General features: G+C 39.7%; 1 protein-coding gene across 1 annotated transcript in view; it reads left to right on the top strand.

Moving 5' to 3' along the window:
• Positions 1-22,441, top strand: part of EIF2AK3 (eukaryotic translation initiation factor 2-alpha kinase 3) — a gene marked incomplete at its 3' end in the record, with an annotated part of 33,468 nt that extends 11,027 nt beyond the window's left edge. Inside the window, exons 4-14 of the mRNA XM_009706374.1 lie at positions 10,228-10,422; positions 12,282-12,412; positions 14,466-14,700; positions 14,967-15,129; positions 16,461-16,598; positions 17,108-17,230; positions 17,384-17,604; positions 17,964-18,076; positions 19,136-19,258; positions 20,502-20,651; positions 21,673-22,441. Of these exons, the coding sequence (XP_009704676.1) occupies positions 10,228-10,422; positions 12,282-12,412; positions 14,466-14,700; positions 14,967-15,129; positions 16,461-16,598; positions 17,108-17,230; positions 17,384-17,604; positions 17,964-18,076; positions 19,136-19,258; positions 20,502-20,651; positions 21,673-22,441 (2,361 nt within the window). The remainder of the gene's footprint in view (positions 1-10,227; positions 10,423-12,281; positions 12,413-14,465; positions 14,701-14,966; positions 15,130-16,460; positions 16,599-17,107; positions 17,231-17,383; positions 17,605-17,963; positions 18,077-19,135; positions 19,259-20,501; positions 20,652-21,672) is intronic.
• Positions 22,442-22,806: the final 365 nt, after the last annotated feature.

The raw sequence follows: 22,806 nt of genomic DNA, 5'->3' as shown, positions 1-22,806 counted from the left end.
CTTCAATTGTGAATTCTGGGTTCTTTTATGTGCCCTCCCAGAGTTTAGGGGAGGGTATATAATTTGACTGTCTCTTTGAAAGAGAAACCTTGTGACATCAGTTTTAGGAGAGTCACACCCACCACATAGGTCACCCCTGCAACAGCATTTTATTAGCCTGAATAAAAATGAGATTTTGGGTTGGTCCATGGCTTTCTACTGTAGTTATTTTTCAGTTAAGTCATTGCCTTTAAATAGCATCCAGTGAAAAGCTGAGATATGTTTGTTTTGAGCTTGGGTGGGGAATGTTTAAGACTGTCAGTCAGACCTGTTTCAGTAGTTTCACTTAAAAGGTTATTACAGCAGCTGTTGAATACAGTGCTGAATATTATGAATTTCTGTTAAACCTGCATAAATCTGTTCTGACTCTGCTAACAGTCACTGGACGAAAAGGAAATTCATTTCAAACTACACAAACATTCTGAGAAAATGGCTTTCTCTCTGGATTCTGCTTAAAAATGAATGGCTCTGTCTAGCTCACTAGTGTTAATCTTAACTTTTAATGTATTTGTGCATCTTAAATCATCTGGCATGGGACACACCAGCAACAGAAGCAATCTTTCCTGCTTAGCACATGGGAGAGTCTTTGTGCACCGGACAGGCTGCTTGCAGGAGCAAATGCTGTGTAGTGGAGTCAGACTCACATATACAGAGAATAACAAGTTGGTTCTCTGAAGCCTTAAAGTGTGTGCAAAGCTTTCTAAAGCAAAGTGTTACTTCAGAAAGTAAAGAATAAAATTTTTAAAATTTCTGTTGATGCTGTAAAGTTACTTTCCAGCTGTAGTATTTTGTGACCAGATATAAAGCCCCAAATTGCTGTAAATCAATGGACTTGTTATTGAGGTGACTAATCTGGGGAAAAGCTGTTTCCTCCCAGGTACAGTGGATTATTTTAGTTGTCTGGAAGAGTATACTAGTAAAGTTCCTTGTGTCCTGTAGCTTGATCCTTATTTTTGTGTGCTATTGAGGCAGATGTAGGGCCACCATATGCTCTGATAGCTAAGGTATCCTTCCTGTAGAGGAAGGCTGGGGCGTTATCTGGTTCTCCATCGTACAGGTTTTCTGTAATAGAAATGGAATTTAACTGTACTGAATGAAATACAAGATGTGGGGATTGATAACAACAATTTTGTTGAAGGTTAGAGGTGACCAGTTTAAAACTGAGAGTACTGTGTACAAAGAGATCCCATGACAGGTTATCAGCTGCTATCTCGATTCCTCTGCAGGGGAAGGAAATGTGATCCTGCGCTGCCTGCGGGTAGAGAGAGAGAGAGATATTAGTGTCTTAAATGGTCCTGGAAAAGCTCATAATGAATAAGAAGTGAGTGTCCAGAATTGTACTTCAAAGGAAGATAAATTCTAATTGCAATTGAGGCAGAGAAGGCTTATTACGGCTATCAAGGGGAGTGGAGCCTGTGTTTTGCGAGAAGAGAATAGATGTGACTGCTCTTTAACTACATAGATGTATTATGGTTCCTGATGGCACAAGCATTTCTTTTCATTTCTGTTGCTGGAAACATGGGTGGTGTGCATAGCCATAAAGAGGTGACTGGCTTGGGAAACATGCTGGAGAGATCTGTGAGTTTCTGCGTACAGATCTTTGCTACTTTCTTGGTGAAATGAAAAATACTAATAATTCACCTGAAAACAAACTTCTGATGATGTTTAGTAGGCAAAAAGTCATTGGCAAAAGACTGATTGGTTTAAAATATTTGGATAACTAGAAGTTGTGCTTTTCTAGGAAATGCAACCAAACTGTTTAAAGTGGTAAACCTGTGGAGGAGCAGAATTGCTGACAGATGCCTGAGCTGAGTTAGTGGTTAGCATGATGCAGCATCACGATTTTTGTTGGGGTGACAAGTAGGGCTATTGCTTAGACAAGTGGTCTTATGTATTTATCGAAACTGCACGTCTTCAAAGGCAGTCATCTTAGTTCAATGTCTCGTTCAATTAAGAAAACCAAGTGTCTTTCTATAACTGCAGCTTGGTGGCTTTCTTGCTGACACTTGATGTAGTTAGTACTGATAAAGCTCTGATAAAGTGCTGACATGTGTCCTCTAACTTGTACTGTAAGGATGTTTGAGGGGATGACAACAGCTGTTATAAGACACATGGGAAGCTCGGAAAAAGATCTTGTGGCCTGTATGATATCAGAGCTCTCAACCCCAATCCTTCACAAGTGATGCTGTGCCTTGAACAAGGCTGGGAAAGTTTCTCAGAGTCCCTCTGGGCTAATGTTTATCACCAACTTTCATCTGTCATGCTCACAGACATGGTCAAAATGCATTGCTGCAAATCTTGGAAAGGACGTTTACCATCAGCTCGCTGTCTCTAGGCTGTCTCTTGTTTAGTTATCTTTATAGTAGCTTCTAATTTAGTTACATATGGTACACTGCATGTTCTATATTGGCTGTTAAGCAGTTCTAGTATTTACAGATATTAAAATGGATCAACTCTAATAATGCCTGGACAAATACCTGTTTCAGCACAGGGAATGGATACCTTAGATATTTGGGCCTCAGCTGCCCAAAACACAACAAAGTGATTTACTCTGCCCTAGAGCCTTTTTGAACTTTCAGCCTATATCTTTATCTGTAAGAGAAAGTGCCTGTTTCAAGCGCTAAGCACTTCAGACAGTTTAGCAATCATTCCTCTAGCAGCACAGCTGCTGACGTCTCATTGCTGAATTTCTTCTGGACTTTGTCCTCCATATGCAGGTAACTATTAATCTTTCTGTCAGAGTCACTGCATGTTTCGTGCACTCTAATTTCTTTGCACCCTTGAAAGAGGAGACAGTGCATTTGCCGTGTTCTGTTCTCCTGTACTGGGCCCTGCTTTCCCATGGGAGTTGCTCTGTGACTTAATTTTTCAAGACACAGACTGTGTGTCCTCATCTACAAAAACACCCTATCCAGGCAGGGCCAGGGGAAGAAGCACGCAAGGTCTGGCAGAGATCAACTTAAATCCTGGACCCCCAAAGTGACATGGGCTTCTGCTATTGCCCATTCTGCCCATCTCTGAAGAGAAGCATTTTGCTTAGCTCCCAGGTGGTTTGCAAAAGAGGTTTGGGGGAGTCAGAGGTGGAGTTAAAACGTGATCTTAGAACATCCCAATACTGGAACAGTACCAGTTTTGACATGGTGGCTAATAAGCTTCTGTATAGGACCTGTTTCTGTAGAGGCAAGGTTTTGGGTAGTTTTCATTTTCTTCACTAATCTTCTCCCTTATGTGCTCTTAGTTTTTAAGGAGCTTGGTGATGGGCTCAGTAACAGCAGCACCGATTTGTCTGAGAAAGGACTACTGTTAAGTTCCAGAAGACGGTTGCAGTCTTTTTTTGTTAATAAAACTTGCCATGTTAAAGAGGGGGATGGAATAATGTCAAAATAAAGTCTTTCTTAAAGCACTGTGTGGTGTTTTTTTTTTATTATTATTAAGAACAGTTTTTAAAAGTCTGTTACCATGGCAGCAGAGCAGGCTGGCATCTCTGTAGTCAAAACCCCAAGTCTTGTTTGACTATGATTAAAGTAATGATGGTATTTTAGTTTGCTAGTCTTCAGAGGAAGGGGTCTGTTTGATTGCACAGCAAACAGTATTGGGGACCTGATCTCTTTTGAAGCTTGGGCAGTCTAGTTAACACGCTGTGGTTCCTCTGTTTCCCTGTATGGCTGCTCAGGGAGGACAGAGTAGGGCTTTTAATGGTAAACTCAAGCTAAACAAGACACTATGCCCCTAATGCTGGAAAGGAGAGTATAACTTTCAAGCTACTGTGCTGCTGTCACCTGTTGCTCTTCACACTGTTTGTGTAAAAGACAGTTTTGTTAGTACCCTTGTAGCTTACACCTGATCAGATTTTAAGATCGGAAGTGTAGAATCACAACAGAGATATTGACTATAGTCATTTATTAAAGTTGTTGGAAGGACGTTGCAGGTGTTGCTTTGAAGAGAGAGAAAAAAGGAGTTTTCAGACGAGTTCTCTAGTATTCGTGCAGCCACAGGATTACAGCATCAGTTCATGCGCTCATCGCACACAAAATACAGGGCCATGAAAATTACGTCCTCTCTAACCAATGAAAAATGAAATGGAAACTACCAGCTCGTGGAGTATAGGAGATGGTGGAAGGAGAAGAAAGACCATAATGTGTATAAACTTCTGTCATAAGGATCTTAACGTGGGCAGGAGCAGTGAACCAGGTTTGGTCACTTGATTGACTCCGTGAACTGTTACTGGGTGAGCTGCACAGCCTGATGGTAAAAAAATCATCCGAGGTTTGAGAAACACCTACACTCCCTGTTGCCATGCAGAGCTGGTGTGCCCTTTCCGTGTGTCACACCCCAGCTGACGTGAAACCTATTTCTCTGCCTTCTCTGATGTGCTGCTGTGGCACAGCCTGGCTCTTACCTCTTTAGAGGAGGAAGGCCACGTAATCCTGCCTCCATAAACTGCTCCATAAAAATACTCATTTGTCAGATGCACAAGTGCAGCCTTTCTCACGGTCCTGGTCTTGAAGACAGCCTGGGCATGTACGCTGGTCAACAGAAGCAGGAGGTAGTGAGGAACAGGTATGCACTTTGTAAACAGGTGTAGTGCTGAGATCAGAAGGAATGGCATTCGCAAGAAAGGAAGGTTTTTTTTGTTTTGTTTTTTCTAGACAAAACAGCCACCTGTCTGTCGGTATTTCCTGCTTCAGCTTCCTCATTGCCCTTGAACATGTTTCAAAGTCATTTTACTGATGTAAATCATGGACTCCCCTTTGCAGTCAATTTTCTTCTTCCTTGGCTGGTTAAACAGCACTGTATACTCTGAAGAATACTTTGCTCTTTTACCAGTGCTTTAGGCAGTGGAATAGCTTGACTCAACAGCCTTTGTTTTCACAAGATTCTACTAGTGCCTGGGTCTTTGTTCTTTTCTTAAGGAAGTGGTGATGTTGTGGGCCTTGCAGAAAGTTTGAAGGAAAATATCCCTTTAGACTCTAGTTGGCCCCTTCATCCCGGTGTACTCCCGTTTGATTAGGGTTAGTAATAGAATGCTGTCATCCTTGTAGTACTCTGTGCTTCAGGAATTCTGCAGGGAGCTGAAGGGAAGACAGATGAATCAACATCTTGAAATCTAAGCTGAGGAGGAGAAATAACCTCTTACATTGGAAAGAAGTCATAAATCAGTGCAACTGTGCAGATACCTCCCTGCGTGCATCTCAAAAAAGGGCAGGCGATAAATCATTTCCAGACCAACCTGAACTAGGGACATCTCAAGACCTTGCCCTGTGTATATGTGTGTGTGTACATATATCTATCTCTCACCTGAAAAATCTGTAAACATTTATAGTAGGTATGCCTGTATTACTGTATGCCTATGCATTTAAAAAAAAGTGGGACATACAATGATTGTTTTCTCTTTCGCAGATTTGTTTGTGCAGACTCTTGTTTCTGCCCTTTAGAGTGAAGCTGCAGTATGTGGCTTTTAATATGTTGCCTAGATTAATTTCAAAGGGGCTTAAAAGTCGTAGTTCTCACTGAGAAGTATCTTCCTTAAGAACATGCCTGATGTTGGCTTTGATCCTGTTTGTTACAGTAATCCTATTGTAGGGATAAGCATAGAGGAAAAAAATTGGTACCCTTATCATTTAAGATCATATACGTTAGTCTTTGTTAATTAGTAACTGGAATGAAGCTCTTGGAGCTTATTTGTAGGAGTTAGGTTTGAAAACCAGAAGCTGAAGTGTTAGAAAAACATAAAGACGTAACACTTCCTATTCTAAGGAAAAGAATTTATCTGTGCTTGTTATTTTCCTGGAGTTATTGGAAAGTCCAGCCCACCTGAAAATGATAATATTGACTGTTTTGGCACCAGACTTGTCTCAGATGTGCCGGCACGTGAGCAGACTTCATTTTTGCTTCATATGATAAAGACTGTTAGGCATGGGAAATGAATGTCACACTTACTGTTAACAGCTCATGGAAGCTTTAGTACTTCAGCTTGTTTTGATCTTTGTTTACACGATTTTTTTTCCCCCTTTCTTTCTTTTTTTCTTTTCGCCACTGCTATAAATCAGCAGCTTTCTTCCTGCACCGATCAACCTGCCGTGGAACCTCGCGTGCAGTGCCCTCCTTTCCAGTAAAGAGTCTAGACAGCAAATTCCCTGGTAGCGTATGCCATTTCGGATCGTTATGCCTTTTTGCTTTTTTGTGAAGGCTTTTTAGAAACTGCATTACCTCACCCGTCGGCCTGGAGATTGAGCAGCCAGCGTCGCTGATAGGGCTGCAGCACCCTGCGCCGAGCCAATGGAGAACTTCAGCTGCAAACTCTTAATGAGCAAAAGAGCAGCATCTCATTTGGGGCTCAATAGTTAATGTGGGGGTTTTTTTTAAGTGTTACTTCTGAAAGACAAGCCACTTAACAATTATGTGCCATATTGCTGACCAGTGAAGCTGAACAAATAGCTATTTACATTGACAGATCAGAGGAATGTGTAAGTGCATCGTGGTAACCTACATTTTCTGTGCCAAGAGATTTGCAGCTGACTGCCTGGGTGACTCACTCCTTGGATTAGGAGATGAGGTAATGCTTTTGAGATACAGGGTGATGTCATTCCTTTACCTGAGCTGCATGCCGATGCTAGTTGCTAGTACTTTCAAGGAAAGTCCCTTTGCTGCTTCTGATGTACTAGAGAATGAGCTGCATAACTCAGATAGGAGTTATTATCAATGTCTTTCTAAAGCCTCTGGCTAAACTGCTCTTTTAAAAGATGTCAGCACAAGTGGCCACAAATGCCTTTCGTTATGTGTGTATGTGGGCACCTGCAAGTATGCACATTTGCATACCTGACCCGTTCTTCAAATACAACTATTTTAGTAAAAGACCACCTTTGTGGTAATCAGTTGCAGTCCCTTGTCAGCACTATGGCACGTAATCCCATTTATAGATAGATTCATCCTAAAAGAAGGTGATTCCCCCCCCCCGCGCCCCGCATTCTGTTTCTGTTGTGAAATGCCACCTTTGTGATGGGTAGTAACCAAAATGTCTAGCTTGCACTTATTCACTTATTCACAGTCAGTTTAACCCCATCGGCTCGTACTCTGGCTTTGTCCTTCAGTGCAGTAGCTCTTTCTGCTGCCTGTGCTCCCTTTCCCTGATGTGTTCACCGACAGCAGTTGTATCTTTTCTCAGCCTTTCTTTCCCAATGTCACGCAGGACGTGCTGGTCCCGTGGGCACCCTCAAGATTGGGAGCACAGGCAGGTGATCAGCAGAGCTGACGGAAACGGTCTCATCTGTCCTCCACAGCTTGTGGGGACCGAGGCTTTAACAGATGAGCAGGCAGTGCCCCACTGTTGGGGAATTTTTGAAGGCATGCAAGCCATGACCTGATTTGACCCGTATCTTGGACAAATGCAAGTGCATGTTGCTGAACAAGCTTCACAGGTGTTGGGAATTTGGAGGTGTCGTTCCCAGAAATGGCCAACGTTTTGCCCGTTCTTTGCTAGTGGAAAATTTCCTGCTCAGGCCCTGGAGCAAGAGCTTTAGGACAAGGGGAACGCTTAAGGTGACATGTGTCATGCTGTCCCCAGAGCTCGCAGAGTTACCTACCGAGAGTCTCCCTTGCTCAGCAGTGATTCCTGGGCGATTTGCACCGCTGCCTCCTCTCTTCACAAACGGATGGGATGGTCTGCAGCCCTTAGAGCACACCATGTTACAAAGCCGTTGCGGTTGTGGCTTCCAGCAAGTGTATCTGAAAGTCTGAACTTGCAAGCGGCTGTCTAGCCGCCGCTGGCACACATCTAGTTTGACCACACTATATGAATTTAGCTGACTGATGGCCAGTAGAATTCCTTCAGGATCAGACTTGAAGTCAGTTGATGGCTGGGTTTGCCAGGCTTGGGCTCTGTGTGCTGAAACACTGATACAGGAGCTGATGTGGCTTTTGTGTATTTGGAAAGCTGCTTATAAAAAGAACCTTTGCTGTTCATTCTTAGTTATACGTGGAATATCTCGTATTGCTGGAGGTGAGCATGGGCCTCCAAACTACTTGCGGGTATCTGGACCACGTGAAGGAAGAAACCTTACGGAGGGTTTATTAATGCAAAGTAGCAGCTGCATAGGCTAAAAGTTGTCATCAAAATTATTATGCATTTCTGAAAGAATATATTACAGAAACATTTTATGGTATTACTCTTCTGTGTTGAATGTTTTAACAAAATACTCCAACATGGTTACAGCTGTGACTTTGGCACTGACATCTTTTGTTTTTGAAAAGGTATTTGCCAAAATCTACATGCCTTTGTTTCTCAAGATCACAAGGCTGCTCTTGAATATGAATGTTTATGTAAACCTTATTTGTTTGCTTTATTTTTCCACTGATCAGGTGATTTCTACAAATGACCCCATCCCACACAAACTTTTGCTTTTTTGTTGGTTTATTTCTGTAAGCATGCGTATAGAGCTGTGTGTATGTGTATTTTTCCTCCCCGATGGTAAGTCATAATGCAACATTTCTTGTGCATCACAGATCTCATGCAATGTCTCTTCCAGGATGTTTGGCCTTTTTTGCCGTAAGGTAAATATCTGGAAGGGAAAGAACATACCTCATTTTACTTTGTAAAGAACGTCGCAGCTACTCTCAGGAGTTTATTTTTATCATCTCTTCAATTACACATTGTGCTCCTGAGAGGAGTTTTTATTTTGTCAGTCATCGTGAGGCTTTTCAAAGCCAGAAAGTGTCGGTGTTGGATCCTTTAGGGATCTTAAATACAGTCACGAGCATTGTCGGGTAACTCACCTCAATTTTCTCTCTTTGAATGAGGTGTGTCAAACATTGTAAGAAGAGGTATTAGTCATGACATGCATGCATTTACAAGATGTGCCTTTCCCTCCCTGTCCAGGTGAATCCCAAATTTGCTTAATGCTGTTTGCTCGTCTGTGACCCAGTTAGAGGAATAAAACATCTCATGTTAGAGAGAATTTTAATCATGCAGAAGATGTGGTTTCAGATCCTCACAGTGGTTCCAGAAATAATAACCAGAAACCTTCTGGATCTTTTGTATGGCTTCATAATACACATCTGTGCCTTCGAGTCTGAGCAGGAATATTTTGTTTGAAGTGACTGATATACATGTACCAGAAGTAGCCTTTAAATCCTAATGTGTAAAGTATCTGAATTTAATGTCATCGTGTTGTAGGATACTGCCCAAATGGACAGAGGTTCTGAAAAAGCATTACAATCTTACATGTTAATCCATATCCTCAAAAGCTAAGATTACGTGGATTACAGTTTCTCAGTGTTCTTGATGGGCACAGCCACTGTGGCTCCACAGTATTAGTTATGGTCTATCATGCTGATAATGAGTTTCTTAATAAGTCCCTTAGTACTCATTGACAGTGACTCATACTTCCGAACTAGGATCTCCTTGAAGATCTCAGTGTAATGGATGAAATGCCATACCCTGGTAAAGATTTTTTTTTTTTTTTTAAACTTGTGTGTTTAAGAAGAAATCAGGCAAGTTTTAAAGGAATGGAATACTTAAACATAAGAAATTCTGGCAAGAAGAAGTTAGATTTAACTGTCTGGAAAAGCAAAAGTGAAATGTGAGCTCTGATCTCAATGATAATTGTTCTCTCTGCGTTACAGGAGGATAGATATTCTGGAGTAGTCATTAATTGTAGAAGTGTTCATATACAGCCTCAGTTTTTCTTTTAAAAACCAAATTTAGCCTTCTGATTTAGAGAGAATGATTGATTCTATGTTTAGCAAATGATTGATTCTGTGTTTAACAGTAAACTATCTCTGGAAAAAAAACAACAGTGAAGTAGAACTTTATCTACAATGTAACTGTCTTGAAACTGTCACAAATAATCTGCAAAACTTGCACTTTAACTGGTGACTGTCTCTTCAAGAATGCTTCTCCCTGTATCATATTTTCTACAGTTTGTATGAATACTAATCTATCAACTGATTGAGCTTTGAAATGTTTTGCTTAAAGTGGAAGAAGGGTGAAATGCAGATTTGATTTGAATGGCTGAAAGTTTTCTATCTTCCCTATAACTTTGAAAAATAAGATTCTGGGATACAAAACCATAAAATAGAATCCTGGAATATAATGCACTGTACTTGCTTATACACATTTCCATTTGTGATCTGTGTGTTTTGATAAAATTGTGGTTAAATGATAACTAACTTTCAATTCAATTATTTTAGGTATTTGGAAATAAGATGATAATTCCTTCCTTGGATGGGGACCTTTTCCAGTGGGATCGGGATCGAGAGAGCATGGAAGCAGTTCCTTTCACAGTTGAATCTCTTCTTGAGTCATCCTACAAATTTGGCGAGGACGTGGTCTTAGTTGGGGGAAAGTCTTTGACGACCTATGGGCTGAGCTCATACTCAGGGAAGGTAAGAGCCTGAAAAGTTGCCTTGTGTATGTGTGTTTTGAGCACTGTCTTCCAAATAGGTTGTTCTTGAGACTTAAACTGCAGTACAGCTCAAGTATACAACTGCTCGGCACAAATGAGTAGAATCTGACCTTCTTGGGCAACAAATGCAGCGGGCTGGAGTAAGGATAACAGCTGGTGCAGTTAGTTGGTATGGCTGAGCCCCTCACTGCAATCTCCTCCTGCCTGTGCGTTCCTGCTGTATCCTCTGTGCTGGCTTTAACATTTGTCTCGCCCTTTGCTAAGCTGATCCAGCTTGGTAAGCGAACAGAAAATTATTCCCTTTTTATTGGAGTAGTTTTGTGCTGGGTGAGCTGCAGCCAGCTCACCAAGGGGTTGGGGAGTGTCAGAGCCAGCACAAGGGAGGGGCCAGGGGTTTTGTGACCAGAGATGAGTGAGGGGAAAAAAGAGGGATGACCCCTTTCTATGGAGGTGGGAGAGGAGTTCAGCTTTATCATATAGCTCTGCTTGAAGTAGACTTTGGTGTTCAGCTTACTGCATATCAAAGGCGGCTTAAGGTGACACAATTTTTTCACAACTAATTTCAAATTTTTCACAACTAATTTAGGATAGCTGGTTGAGAAAAACATTAAACATATGCAAAAGTTTAAAACTTGTAGTTGTTGTCAGTGAGTTTACTCTCTCTTAGAAGACGTTCTCCTTAAATTTTGAAGTCATGCAAAAGTCAAGCTGAAAACTACTTGCTGACTAGTTCAGATGGTATTTTTCTTCTAAAGTCCATTGGTTAAAAGTTGTGTATTTTGAAAAAACGCGGAAGAAAAAAAGGCTAAAAAAACCACAGGAATTAATTGCATTGTTCAGAGTCCAAATAGATTCAGCTTAAAAATTTTGAACTAATGTTTGCTTTCCACAAAATCAGTTTTTTTCATTTTGACCATACATTTTAATGTAGAACACTTCTACGGCATGGTGTAGAGTGATCGCTAGTGATAAAGAGCACAGACTCAAAACAAGAGTTCATGAAATCGTTTTGGTTTCCTCATTGATAGCAGAGGGCACTGTGCACCAACAGACTGCTCCTCCCCCCACGTTCAGGAAGTGGAAATTTTGGGTTCTGCTTTGATTCCTGGCTTACGCTCACAGTAACAAAGGTACCTCATACAGGAAATAGTGCCTGACTCTTCCTCGTTAAGAGTTCGGGCAGTCTGTTGTCTTTGGCAGAATGATGTCAATCCAGACTTCCTGAAAGTGTGTTCAACTGCCTTTTCAAAATACAGTTGCCCATATGATCCAAGTTCTGTTGGGAGACTGGGACTGTTGCAAAGTCTGTGTGACTGAGAGAGTTATATAAGGTCTGCTTTCCCCTTTAATACTGACAAGGCAAAGGGGGAAGGTTCTGCGCTATTTTCTGTAAATCAATAATACTTCGTTTGAAGCTAATAAAGTTATGCTGAGACAAATATGGCATGAAAGCAGGATTACGCTGTGTGTCTTTGTAGGAATGTTCTTTCGATGTCCATAGAAATAGTGGGGAAAGAGAGAGCTAAGATTTCTTTTTGTTAGAAGTAGAAGTAGAAACAAGTGCAAAATATAGTGAAAAGGTAGTCAAAGTAGCCCAAACTATAGACTTACTAGAATCTTTTGTAAATTCTAGTTCTGAAAAGGCCTTATCTCTTAAACCAGGCTTTTCAACATCCCTCAAGTTGAGCATCTAAAATTACAGAGCTCCAAATCACCTGTGAGCCAAAAACGTGTTGTAAGGCTTGTTAGCTTTGGATATTGCTGTTGATTACATACATTTGTTTGTCTTGAAGTTCTTCAGAACTTTGAAACCTCTGAGTCTCTTGCGTTGTCCCTTAGGTGAAGTACATCTGCTCAGCTATGGGCTGTCGCCGGTGGGATGACGACGAAACAGAACAGGAAGAGACGCTCCTATTACACCGAACCCAGAAAACAGTCCGTGCTGTTGGACCACGCAGTGGCAATGAAAAGTAAGTGTAAGAATTGTTCAGAAACAATCCAGTAGAGCTAAGTTCTTAATACGTAATGTTTTAAGGATTTAACCTTCTTTTTACTCTCATTAGACTAGGAATTGCACAAGGGAGTTTAGATTGTTAACCAAAGGAATGCACCAGACTGTTGGCTCGGATCTAACCCTTTGCTCTTCAGTGCTTTTGAAAAACGTCTTGAACTTCAATTTTATAGATGATTAGACAGAGAAGATACATGCACATGTTTATTCCATCTAAATCAAATGACAGTTACTTTCTTTCTTCTTGCATACCTCGAAAGAGTTTGTCACTGCTAGACGCAAATGTCACTAACGTTTGTTCAACTGTTAATTTTTGTACAAAAGGAGACATTTTAGAAGTCTTATGATGTCCTGATTCACTTTTTAAGTTCTTTACCTGCTCATGGTAACTGTCACTGGTTTTTTTTAATACTTAATGTCTTTAGCTTTCATTTTAAGTTGCTATTTTAAAATATTTTCAGTCTTACTTTTTTAAAAGTCCCGTTCTTAAATCTACTTTGTTCATTTCATAACATAGATAGTCTGTTCTTTTCAAGCTGTAGAAACTCATTCAGTCCGTGACTTTCCTAATGCTGTCATGTTGAAGTTTTAATACATCAAGATTTCTGTAAAAATACTGACATGTATCCTGCTAAAAAAAAAAAACCAAAACCTAGTTTGTAAAATACAGGTATAAAAGGCTGGTTGCCATACGTAGATAACAATAACTGCCCAACAATTTAGTGGAGAACTAGTCATTCCCTGTTCCCCTGCTCCCTCTTCTGTTTGCAGCAGGATTTGACAGGTTGTGCATCTGTAGTGTATCAGAGATAACCTGTTTAGGACTCCAATAGATTAGCAGATTAGATGTCTGAAAAGAGAAATCTTGGTTCTGTGGTTCTTGGAGACTGATGTTGGCAGGGAGAGGTATGTCATGAAAGCATGCTTTTTCCTTCGTACATCTCTTTCAAAAACATAGTATGACATCCTGGGCACCAGTATCCTCCTGTCTTTGTAGTGAGAAACAAAGGTGCTTTCCTGGTGACACAGTATGGCTGCTATGGATTTTACAGAATAGATCTGGGGTTTTAGCCCAGAGAAAGAAAAACTTTTAATAAATCAAATGAATATATAAAATATGCCAGACTTTTACCATAAGGGTGTAAATTCTTTAAGGAGACAGTTTGGCTACTGATGGTTGCCATACTGGTCCTAAGAAACTCTGGGTACCCAAACACACTGTTCAAGAAATATTTTCCCCTTTCTTACTGTTCAAGACACAAACTTGCCATCCTTTCCCATGTGTGTCTTCTTTACAGCATTGGGCTATATCATAGAAAAAAGAAAATAATTATTCTTTCTGAATATAATTTTCAGTTTCTGCCCTAATTTGTTGGTTTACAAAAATTAAAGAGCTTTTGCCTATGCAAGACAGCTCAGTGTTCCTTATACACTTGTCTTTTTTCGGTGTTAACCTATGGGACATGAGCAGTCCTGGTTTCATGAAGTACCTGTCAAAGAAATCCTGTGTTAGGTTGTGTGTGGAGGTTTTAAAAAAAAAAAAAAAAAAAAGCATTGTCTCTTCCTCAGCTTGAAAAAAACCTTACATTTCAAATTAAATCCACTTTATTAATGAAGGGAAATATTTCTTGTGTAGAATGCTGCTTCCTAAATGCTTTGTATTTGTTACTTTCCTCAGCTACATAATGTTTTCCTACTAAACAGACCCAGCTGTACTACTTGATGATTTTAATTGCCCTCTCCATATACTAAACCTTTAATGCCATTGGTCCTTCTTCACCAGCTGTTTTCTCAACTCATTCATATTGGACAAGATTTCTCAGCTTGTTTGGTTTGTATTCTGGATTAGCACTCCCCCTCCTGGTGCCGTTGTGTTCATCTGACAATCTGAGAGTTTACTGTGAAAAAATATGGGCCAAATATAGGTCATTCAGTTTAAGAATCTTCTGGATGGAGGATTTGCGACTTCCTAGGAATATAGAAGTTGTTTCTACAAAGTTTTTTTCTTTAAGGTGGAATTTCAGCGTTGGTCACTTCGAGCTGCGCTATGTCCCAGATATTGAAACTAGAGCAGGATATATTGAGAGCAATTTTAAATCAAATATGAACAAAGAAGAAACAAAAATTATTTCGGATGTGGATGAGCAGGAAGCTATGATGAAAGATACAGTGATAAAAGTCTCAGTAGCTGACTGGAAGGTGATGGCTTTTAACAAACGAGGAGGACATCTGGAATGGGAATACCAGGTAGGGGAAAAGACAGAATATTAAATGTTACAAAAGTAGAAGTTTTGCAGCATCATAGATGTTGTCTTTCATCTTGGGTTTCAGGTGCTGTCTTTGTGAAGAAACACACATCTGCTTGTAATATTTTTAACTGAAGTTCTGACTTTAAGCTGCTACATCTCTTACAAAAACTAAAACAAGGAGTTTAAGCACACTATTTAGCATAATTCTTATATACTATCTAGTTAATACAACATTAATTTTCCAGTTACCTCTCTCTTCTTCAGTTTTGCACTCCAATTGCTTCTGCGTGGCTGGTTAAGGATGGCAAAGTAATTCCAATCAGTCTGTTTGATGACACAAGTTACACTGCGACCAATGAAGTATTGGAAGATGAAGAAGATCTTGTGGAAGCTGCCAGAGGGGCCACAGAATCCAGCGTCTATTTGGGTGAGACACCAACTGCAGCATTTTCTGTAGTAAATGTTATTCTTTTCTCTGTTGAGGTAGTAGTAAAGCAGATCTTTCTGTACTGGTAGATTACAGTTAAGAGGAGCTGTAACATATCCAATCTGATATTCTGCATAACGAAGGCTGTTAAATTTAACTCACATTGCTTTATAAAGACGCAAATTGAGGCTTCACTAACATATATATCCCAGAAAGGCACTTGATTTAAAGATTTTCAAAAGTTAGAGATGTGTTCTCATCTCCATCTCTTCCTGACCTGGTCTGGTCATCTTTGCTGTTGTCATTCAAAGTCAGAGTTCTGTGTACTTGTCTTAGAAATTCTGACAATTAGAGAAGGTACAGTATACCTTTGGCTTTGGCAGAATTAATATCTATGACTGTTCAGACTAAACAGTGATAGCTAAAAGTTTGATTTTTTTTTTCCTTTTTTTTCCTTTTTCAAACCCAAAACATTTCAAAACCATAAATATTTTCCATTTTTATTCTGAAATGTTCACTGCATTGTACTTTCAGTACATTGGACATGATTGAAAGTCTTGAAACTTTTAAAGATACGTTTAGTAGCTAACAAGCCAGTCTTACTGCTTGGAGCAATAAGCAATATTTCCCTGCAGCCTGCTGATTTGTCACGTGCTTTTTTCCTCTACACTGATTATCATAACTTACCATAAAGAAATTTCAGTTAAGGTTTTGTGTGACGTAAGTTTTCATTCAGCTGTCAGAATTAATTTGATGTGGATTGTGACAATTTGAAATAGAGTGGCCCCAGGTCGTCCTTCCTGTCAGCTGTCTGCCTGTCTCTGGGAGATAAACTGGTACTTTGGTTTCCTAAAACTTTGTTTGCCTTAGCCTTTTTCTATAAGTCTTTACACCTTGTAGCTTTCCTGTTAATGGTTACACAGATAAAGAATAACACTAGGAAGAAGCCAGATTGTTCCAGCCTTCCTGGTAATGGCTATGGAGGAGTAATCTGTTACCGGCATTAACAAGGGTAGGAAGTTTGAAAGAAGTCTTACCTGTGCAAAGCCTAAGCTGCTTTATAGGTCTTAAAAATTGCTGGCGTTTTTCTGTAGCACCAACTCTCCATCAATGAAAATGAGATGTCCTGATCTCTTGCTCTTCTAGAACAGAGGGAACATATCACTTGAATTCATTCAGCCTAGCAATCAGAGTCAGTATCTGAGATTCTCAGAGAATAAAGAAAAGTTTTCAAAAATGTTTTTAACCACATATTTTAACTGGGCAATTTTATTCTGGGGTTGAAGAGAAGTAAATCTTAAGACTAATATGCTCTCTGGTTTATTACTTAGGTATGTACAGGGGCCAGTTGTATCTTCAGTCATCAGTCAGAATTTCTGAGAAATTCCCAACCAACCCAAAGGCCCTGGAATCCAGGAATGATAATGCAATTATTCCTCTTCCTAAAATCAAATGGAAACCTTTAATCCGTAAGTAACAATTCAGACTTTCATTTACTGTCTTAGCTCTGAAAAGACAGGAGATCTTTCTCATTCCAGTATGTTTCAAGCTGGTCTAATGTTTCCAGCTGTAAACCAGTTCAGGAACTATCTCTGTGCTTTATTAGTTGTTTAATTTTTTCTAATTAAGTGTTTAATGCCTGCTTTCTTTTACTATGGATTTGACAGAGTCTTTTTTAATAATGAAATGTTATGTCTTCTAAATCAAGTTTTTCAACAAAAGAGGAACAAGTTTTTTGTAGTGATGTATGAGTGAATTAACTTGTCCAGAGCTAGTATTTTGACAAGGGGGAGAGGTGTTAAATAACTGTTACCTTAAAACACTCTTCTTAATGTTTCCTTGAATTAATTTTTCTTCTCATGATCTGGTCCAAGAGACATTTTCTAAGATTATGCAGTTGCAGTTTTCATTAAATTAGTACAAGAACAGAATTTTATTAACAATTTAGCTCAGAAAATTCTGTCTTTTCTGTGCTTAGATTCTCCTTCCAGGACTCCAGTGTTGGTGGGGTCTGATGAGTTTGATAAGTGTCTCAGCAATGACAAGTATTCTCATGAAGAGTACAGTAATGGAGCGCTTTCAGTTCTGCAGTATCCTTATGGTAGGTGGAAGTTCAAAATTTTGAAGTGTTTCAAATAGCCAGATTTACCTATTTATTATCTGTCTGTTCCAGAAACCTACTGATGAGAAGACAAAATTGTTTTGTAGTTACCTACAAGTAAATCTATGTCCTCTTTGTGTCTTTTATACGTAGATAATGGTTATTACTTACCGTACTACAAGAGAGAGAGAAATAAACGTAGCACCCAGATCACTGTTAGATTTTTTGATGATACGAATTACAAGAACATTCGCAAAAAAGATCCTGTTCTTCTGCTTCACTGGTGGAAAGAAATTGTTGGCACCATTATATTTTGCATTGTGGCCACAACTTTTATTGTACGCAAACTTTTCCATCCCCATCCTTACAGCAGAGTAAGTATTTTTTTCTGAATCCTAGATACAGAGGGTATTCTTCTAGCCTTTTCTTTTGGTTTTGAATCTGCGATGAGTAGTATTAATAGGTTAATAACTAGTGAGATAACAAAATCAAAAGCCTAAATTTATTGCTTAATCTATATGTGAAGGCTGTCAGCTGCCATATACAATTTGCTTAACTGCTTCAGCAAGCAGATTAGACTACTTCAACCATATCTGACGTCCCTGGAGATATTTAATTACGGATATAAATTAGTTAATGCCATATCTAGGGGTACAAACTGGTCTCAAGTACTTAAGGAGCTTAATTTTTTTGTTTGGTTGGTTTTTGTTCTTGTTTTGGTAACCCTTGTTAGCTGCGGAAGGAATCTGAAACACAGTGTCAGACTGACAGTAAATACGAGCCCACTTGTGGAGATGTTAAAGACAGCAGCTGGAGTGACGTCAAGAACTCCGGATATGTGTCAAGGTGAGCTCAGTTCAACACAACATGTAAAGGGTTTTTAGTCAGTGTGACAGCTAATACGATCTGGAGGAAAGAGTAGGTGTTCACTTGTTCTTACCTACCCTAGTCCTAGACCTCCGACTTCGCAGGGTAATTGGCAACTGACACAAAGAACTCTCTCACCCCGTTACCTGTGGGAGATTGCAGTTATCATTAGTCTAAGCAATCCTGGAGAATCTACAGGATACTTGTGATCAGGAATGTTGCTCTCATATTTCCTGTTGATAACGTGAAATGGAAGATTGATTCTTGAAGGTCTTAATCAGTGTTTACTCCCTCTGTTTCTGTGTTTATGGATTAAAGCCGAGAAAGGCAATTGCAGATGGAAACAAATGATATTTTATATACTCTGTAAAATAAGCAGACTGTATACGGAACAGACCTTTGTTGCTGTTATGAAGGAGTCGGTTAAGACAGAGGGGTGTATAGGGGCGTGTCATGATACTCTGGATAAAACGTGGTTGTTTCCTGTACATTTGTAACTCACTGAAAATAAGAACTGGAGTATTTAAAATGAGGAAGCATAAGAAAGGTAGTGGGATTTAAGAACAGTGGTGTTTCAGAAGGGTTGCTTAGAAGGACTAGTGACAGAAATAGTTATTTGGGGTAGAGTTAAAGGTAGATCATGAGTTAGAAGAAACTTAGATGTCACCACCTAGTTTGGGTATAGAAACTTAAGCTATGTACTCATGGTCCGTGATCCAGTAAGCATGCAACCTGATACTCTGAAAAACTTCTTCTATTTGTCATGTGCATGCATAACGGAGCTTGCTGGGTTGTGATAGACAATGAATAAATGCATAATCAGCAACTGGCCATTTCATAAATAGATAACCATCTGATTGCCTGAGTAGGTGAGCAGGGAATAAAGAAATGCTTCAAATCATTCAGCATGTTTTACCTGTACAGAAATATTTCTATCTTAGTCATAAACTACTTTATTTTTCTATCTATGCTAATGCATTTTTCTCCTCTATCCTCCCTCCATTCTTCTGTCCCTTCCTCACACCCTTCTCCTCCCAGATACCTGACAGATTTTGAACCAATTCAGTGTCTGGGTCGTGGAGGTTTTGGAGTAGTTTTTGAAGCCAGAAATAAAGTGGATGACTGCAATTATGCTATCAAAAGGATCCGTTTACCCAACAGGTAATGAATGAGTTTGTTGAGATATAGAAGTAATGAATAAATGGTGGGATCCCGTCGTACACTGAACCATCTGTTCCTGAACTGATTTTGCAGGTACTACATTAGGATGAATGACATACTTTTTAATGGGGGGGCTGACTTAGTTTTGGCATTGAGAATTTGGCGTATGTAATCACAGTAGAAGGGTGACCTGCTTGGCTAAAATACTTGCATAGCAGGACCCTTGTGAGGATGCTGCAGCTACATGGGTACTCCTTTGATTTCCTTGATGATAAGAGCCTTTGATAACAGGACCAGTTATTTGTAGTGCTGTTAATTTGCTTTTCTCCTTCCTCTCCTTACCTTTCCTACTCCACCTTTTCTTTCTTTTCTCTCTCCCTCACCAGCTTTTCTGACTCCATTTGTCCATTTGTTTTCACTTTCTGGTCCCACAACCCCTACCTTTTCTTTCAGTCATAGGTGGTCAAGCCATGCTGCTGAATTACCCTACACAGAGCTTGCAGCAGTTCCTTTTAGTGGGAGATGGGAGACACTGCTTCTGGAAATCTCAAGTTAGAACAGCAACAGGCAGGCCAGTAGAGGGAGGGGGTAAAGCTATGAAATCTAGAATTACTATTTTTTTGAATGTGTTAAATAAGCGTGACTATTTAAGATTAAAGGTTTTGTTCAGAAATTTAAGGTAGCCTAAATTCTTCTTTTCTAAGCATATTCAAACCCATTAAATAAAACCATCTGACTTCATTAGATCCAGTTATGGTCTTATGAAGAGAGATTATTTACTTCAGTAAGATGGCAGGCTACCTGCTTTTCTGTCCGTAGAACGGAGATAATCTTTATGCAGTCTCCTTATGTTATGCCAATTAAAAAAGAAATACTAAGGTATTACTGTCTGTCATCTTTTGTGTCAGTGTCTTCTACATCCCTGTACAATGTTGCTGTTTAGAGGTCTTTTTTCTATCCTTGTAAACAGTTGAGAGCAACGTGAACCTTTTCTTCTCAGTTTTGCTGCCTGTAATTATTTGAAAAGGGATGACTAAAATGAGCACATACTGCTCCTCCACACTTCTAACCTAAAGGAATTACTCTGGAGAATTTAAGACATTTCTGTCTTTTGCTGTGAAGAGCAGTACTACTGGCCTGGTTTATCCTGGGCTAGCTTTGATTAAATTCCTTTGCAGAAATTTCTGTACCATGCTGTTGCTTTATGTGACCATGTCTCTGTTCTCCTCACCCCAAATCGTAGGGAGCTGGCTCGTGAAAAGGTGATGCGGGAAGTCAAGGCGTTAGCTAAACTTGAGCATCCAGGTATTGTTCGGTATTTCAACGCATGGCTGGAGGCTCCTCCTGAGAGATGGCAAGAAAAGATGGATGAACAGTGGTTAAAAGATGAAAGGTAACTCGTGGATTTTTTTTAACAATTGAATTTGAGTTTGTACATTGACAGAACTGGAGAACTGGTAGATGATCCAGGAAGATGGAGAGACTATGTAGGAAAGAGATGGTTATTAAGTTAACCTGTCAGTTTTTCAGTTGGACAAGGTCTAAATATATCACACTTGTCCATAGCATCTCTCGATTTTTGGGTCCTCTATTGTGTCAGGGTCCTTCTTTCAGCTTAGGAAACATCTTGTAGTTCTTAAATTAACTTCTATAATTGAATCTTTGGGTGATTGGAAAGTTGGAGCATTGCTACTGTGATTCAATTTTAAACTTTGGCATCTCTGTCCTCTTTGTTCCTTTCCACTGCTTTCCTCCTCTTTGTTGTCTTGATTTAGACGGATATGATTCAGTACTCCAATGCTGCAATGAATTTATTTCAGCAGAAATATGTGAGGGATAATGAGAGTGGTGATTTGTAAAGCTTGGTAGAAGTAGTTTAAAAATGGAAAATTAGGTAAAAGGAGTTAGGATGTTAGGAGAAAGGAAAAAGGGGGTGTATGTTAGCATTTAAAGAATAAGGCCTAATACAAGACTATTTAGTGGTCTCATAATAACATCTTAACATGCCTAACAATTTCTGGAATATAGCGACCTTTACATTCCAGGCATCAAATTAACATTTCAGAGCTGTAATTCTTCCAAGACACTTTAAATAGTCATTGCAATGCATGTTCTACAGAACTCAATTTTTTCAAGCTGAAGATGAGCCTGATTGCACATTGGGAATCCAGGCAGTAGAGCTTGCTAAATTTTCCTTTATCAACACTCTTGTCTCAATGAGAAAAAAATATCCTTGCTAAGAAAAATGGATGCTAAGTCCTGGTTATTAGTGATTCCCACACTTGGGTAGTCATTTACTGTTGTAATATGGCATGATTCTCAGAGGTAGCAGTTGTTAAAGCCTGGACTTCTGAAAATGCATTTTTATGGGAGTGAAGTTCTGTAGTATTGATCTCTTGATTTTGTTCTTCTAGCATTGATTGGCCACTCAGTTCTCCCAGTCCGATGGACGTTCCATCATTTAAGATCAGAACAGAGCCATTTTCTACAAAGGAGCACATTGAAGTTATTGCCACTTCATTGGAGAGGGTAAGGTCTGTGGGAATACCCTGTGGTCAGTCCGATTCATCTGGAAGCCAGTTTTCTCCTCTCGAATTTTCTGCCACGGACAACAGGGACTTACACCAGTCAGAAGATCCACTATTAAACCTTCAGGACAGCGTCCTTACGGGCTGTGATGTGGAAGACAGTACTATCAACAATAAGGAACTGAGTCAGTCCTTGAAAATTTGTTCTTCGACTGTTCCTGTTGTACACCTGAGGGAAGGAACCTCCTCTTCTATTGTGTTTGAGGATTCTGGTTGTGGAAATGCTTCTAGTAAGGAAGATAAAGTTGATATTTCACATGATGAGAGTCTTTCTGAGGATAAGGCAAAAAGTACAAAGGAATCTGATAACAAGAAATCTGCTTCAGGAAGTCCCCTCTCTGTTTCTCCACCAAGGCCAACAAGTTTAAGCCTGGACCTTTCTAAAAATACTGCAGAAAAAGTCAAGCCCACCTCTCCAAAGGTGTATCTTTACATCCAGATGCAGCTATGCCGGAAAGAGAACCTTAAAGACTGGATGAGCAGAAGATGCATGATAGAGGAGAGGGAAAGGACGGAGTGTCTGCAAATATTTCTGCAGATAGCTGAAGCGGTTGAGTTTCTGCATAGCAAAGGATTAATGCACAGGGACCTCAAGGTTTGTATTCGTAGGTTACTGTAGGAAATGTGTTGGATTTTTTTACTTAGTTATTGGTATCATCATCACTGAATACCTGAACTTTCCAAACTTTGGTTGTAACTGGTTATCTCACTGGCTGTGTCCTATAGGCAAACGTTTTCTGGTTTAGTACTGTGAGATTATCTTTGGAGCTATCGTAACTTGAATTATCTGTGCCCAAAGTATCATACAAAAGTCTCTGGTGCTGTAAAATTCCTGAAACACATGCACTGACTCAAATGGCATCACAGGGTAGCTGTCCCTCCACTGCATTACAAACTTGAGTGTCAGCAATTCTGAATTTGACTGCTCCTAATGCAGCAGTGCCAGGCTGTTTAGTTCAG

Source organism: Cariama cristata, unplaced genomic scaffold (assembly GCF_000690535.1).
Source record: "Cariama cristata isolate BGI_N322 unplaced genomic scaffold, ASM69053v1 scaffold45868, whole genome shotgun sequence".
Lineage (NCBI taxonomy): Eukaryota > Metazoa > Chordata > Aves > Cariamiformes > Cariamidae > Cariama > Cariama cristata.
Note: the sequence above shows the minus strand (reverse complement) of the source record. Positions and strands in the feature narration are given on the sequence as shown.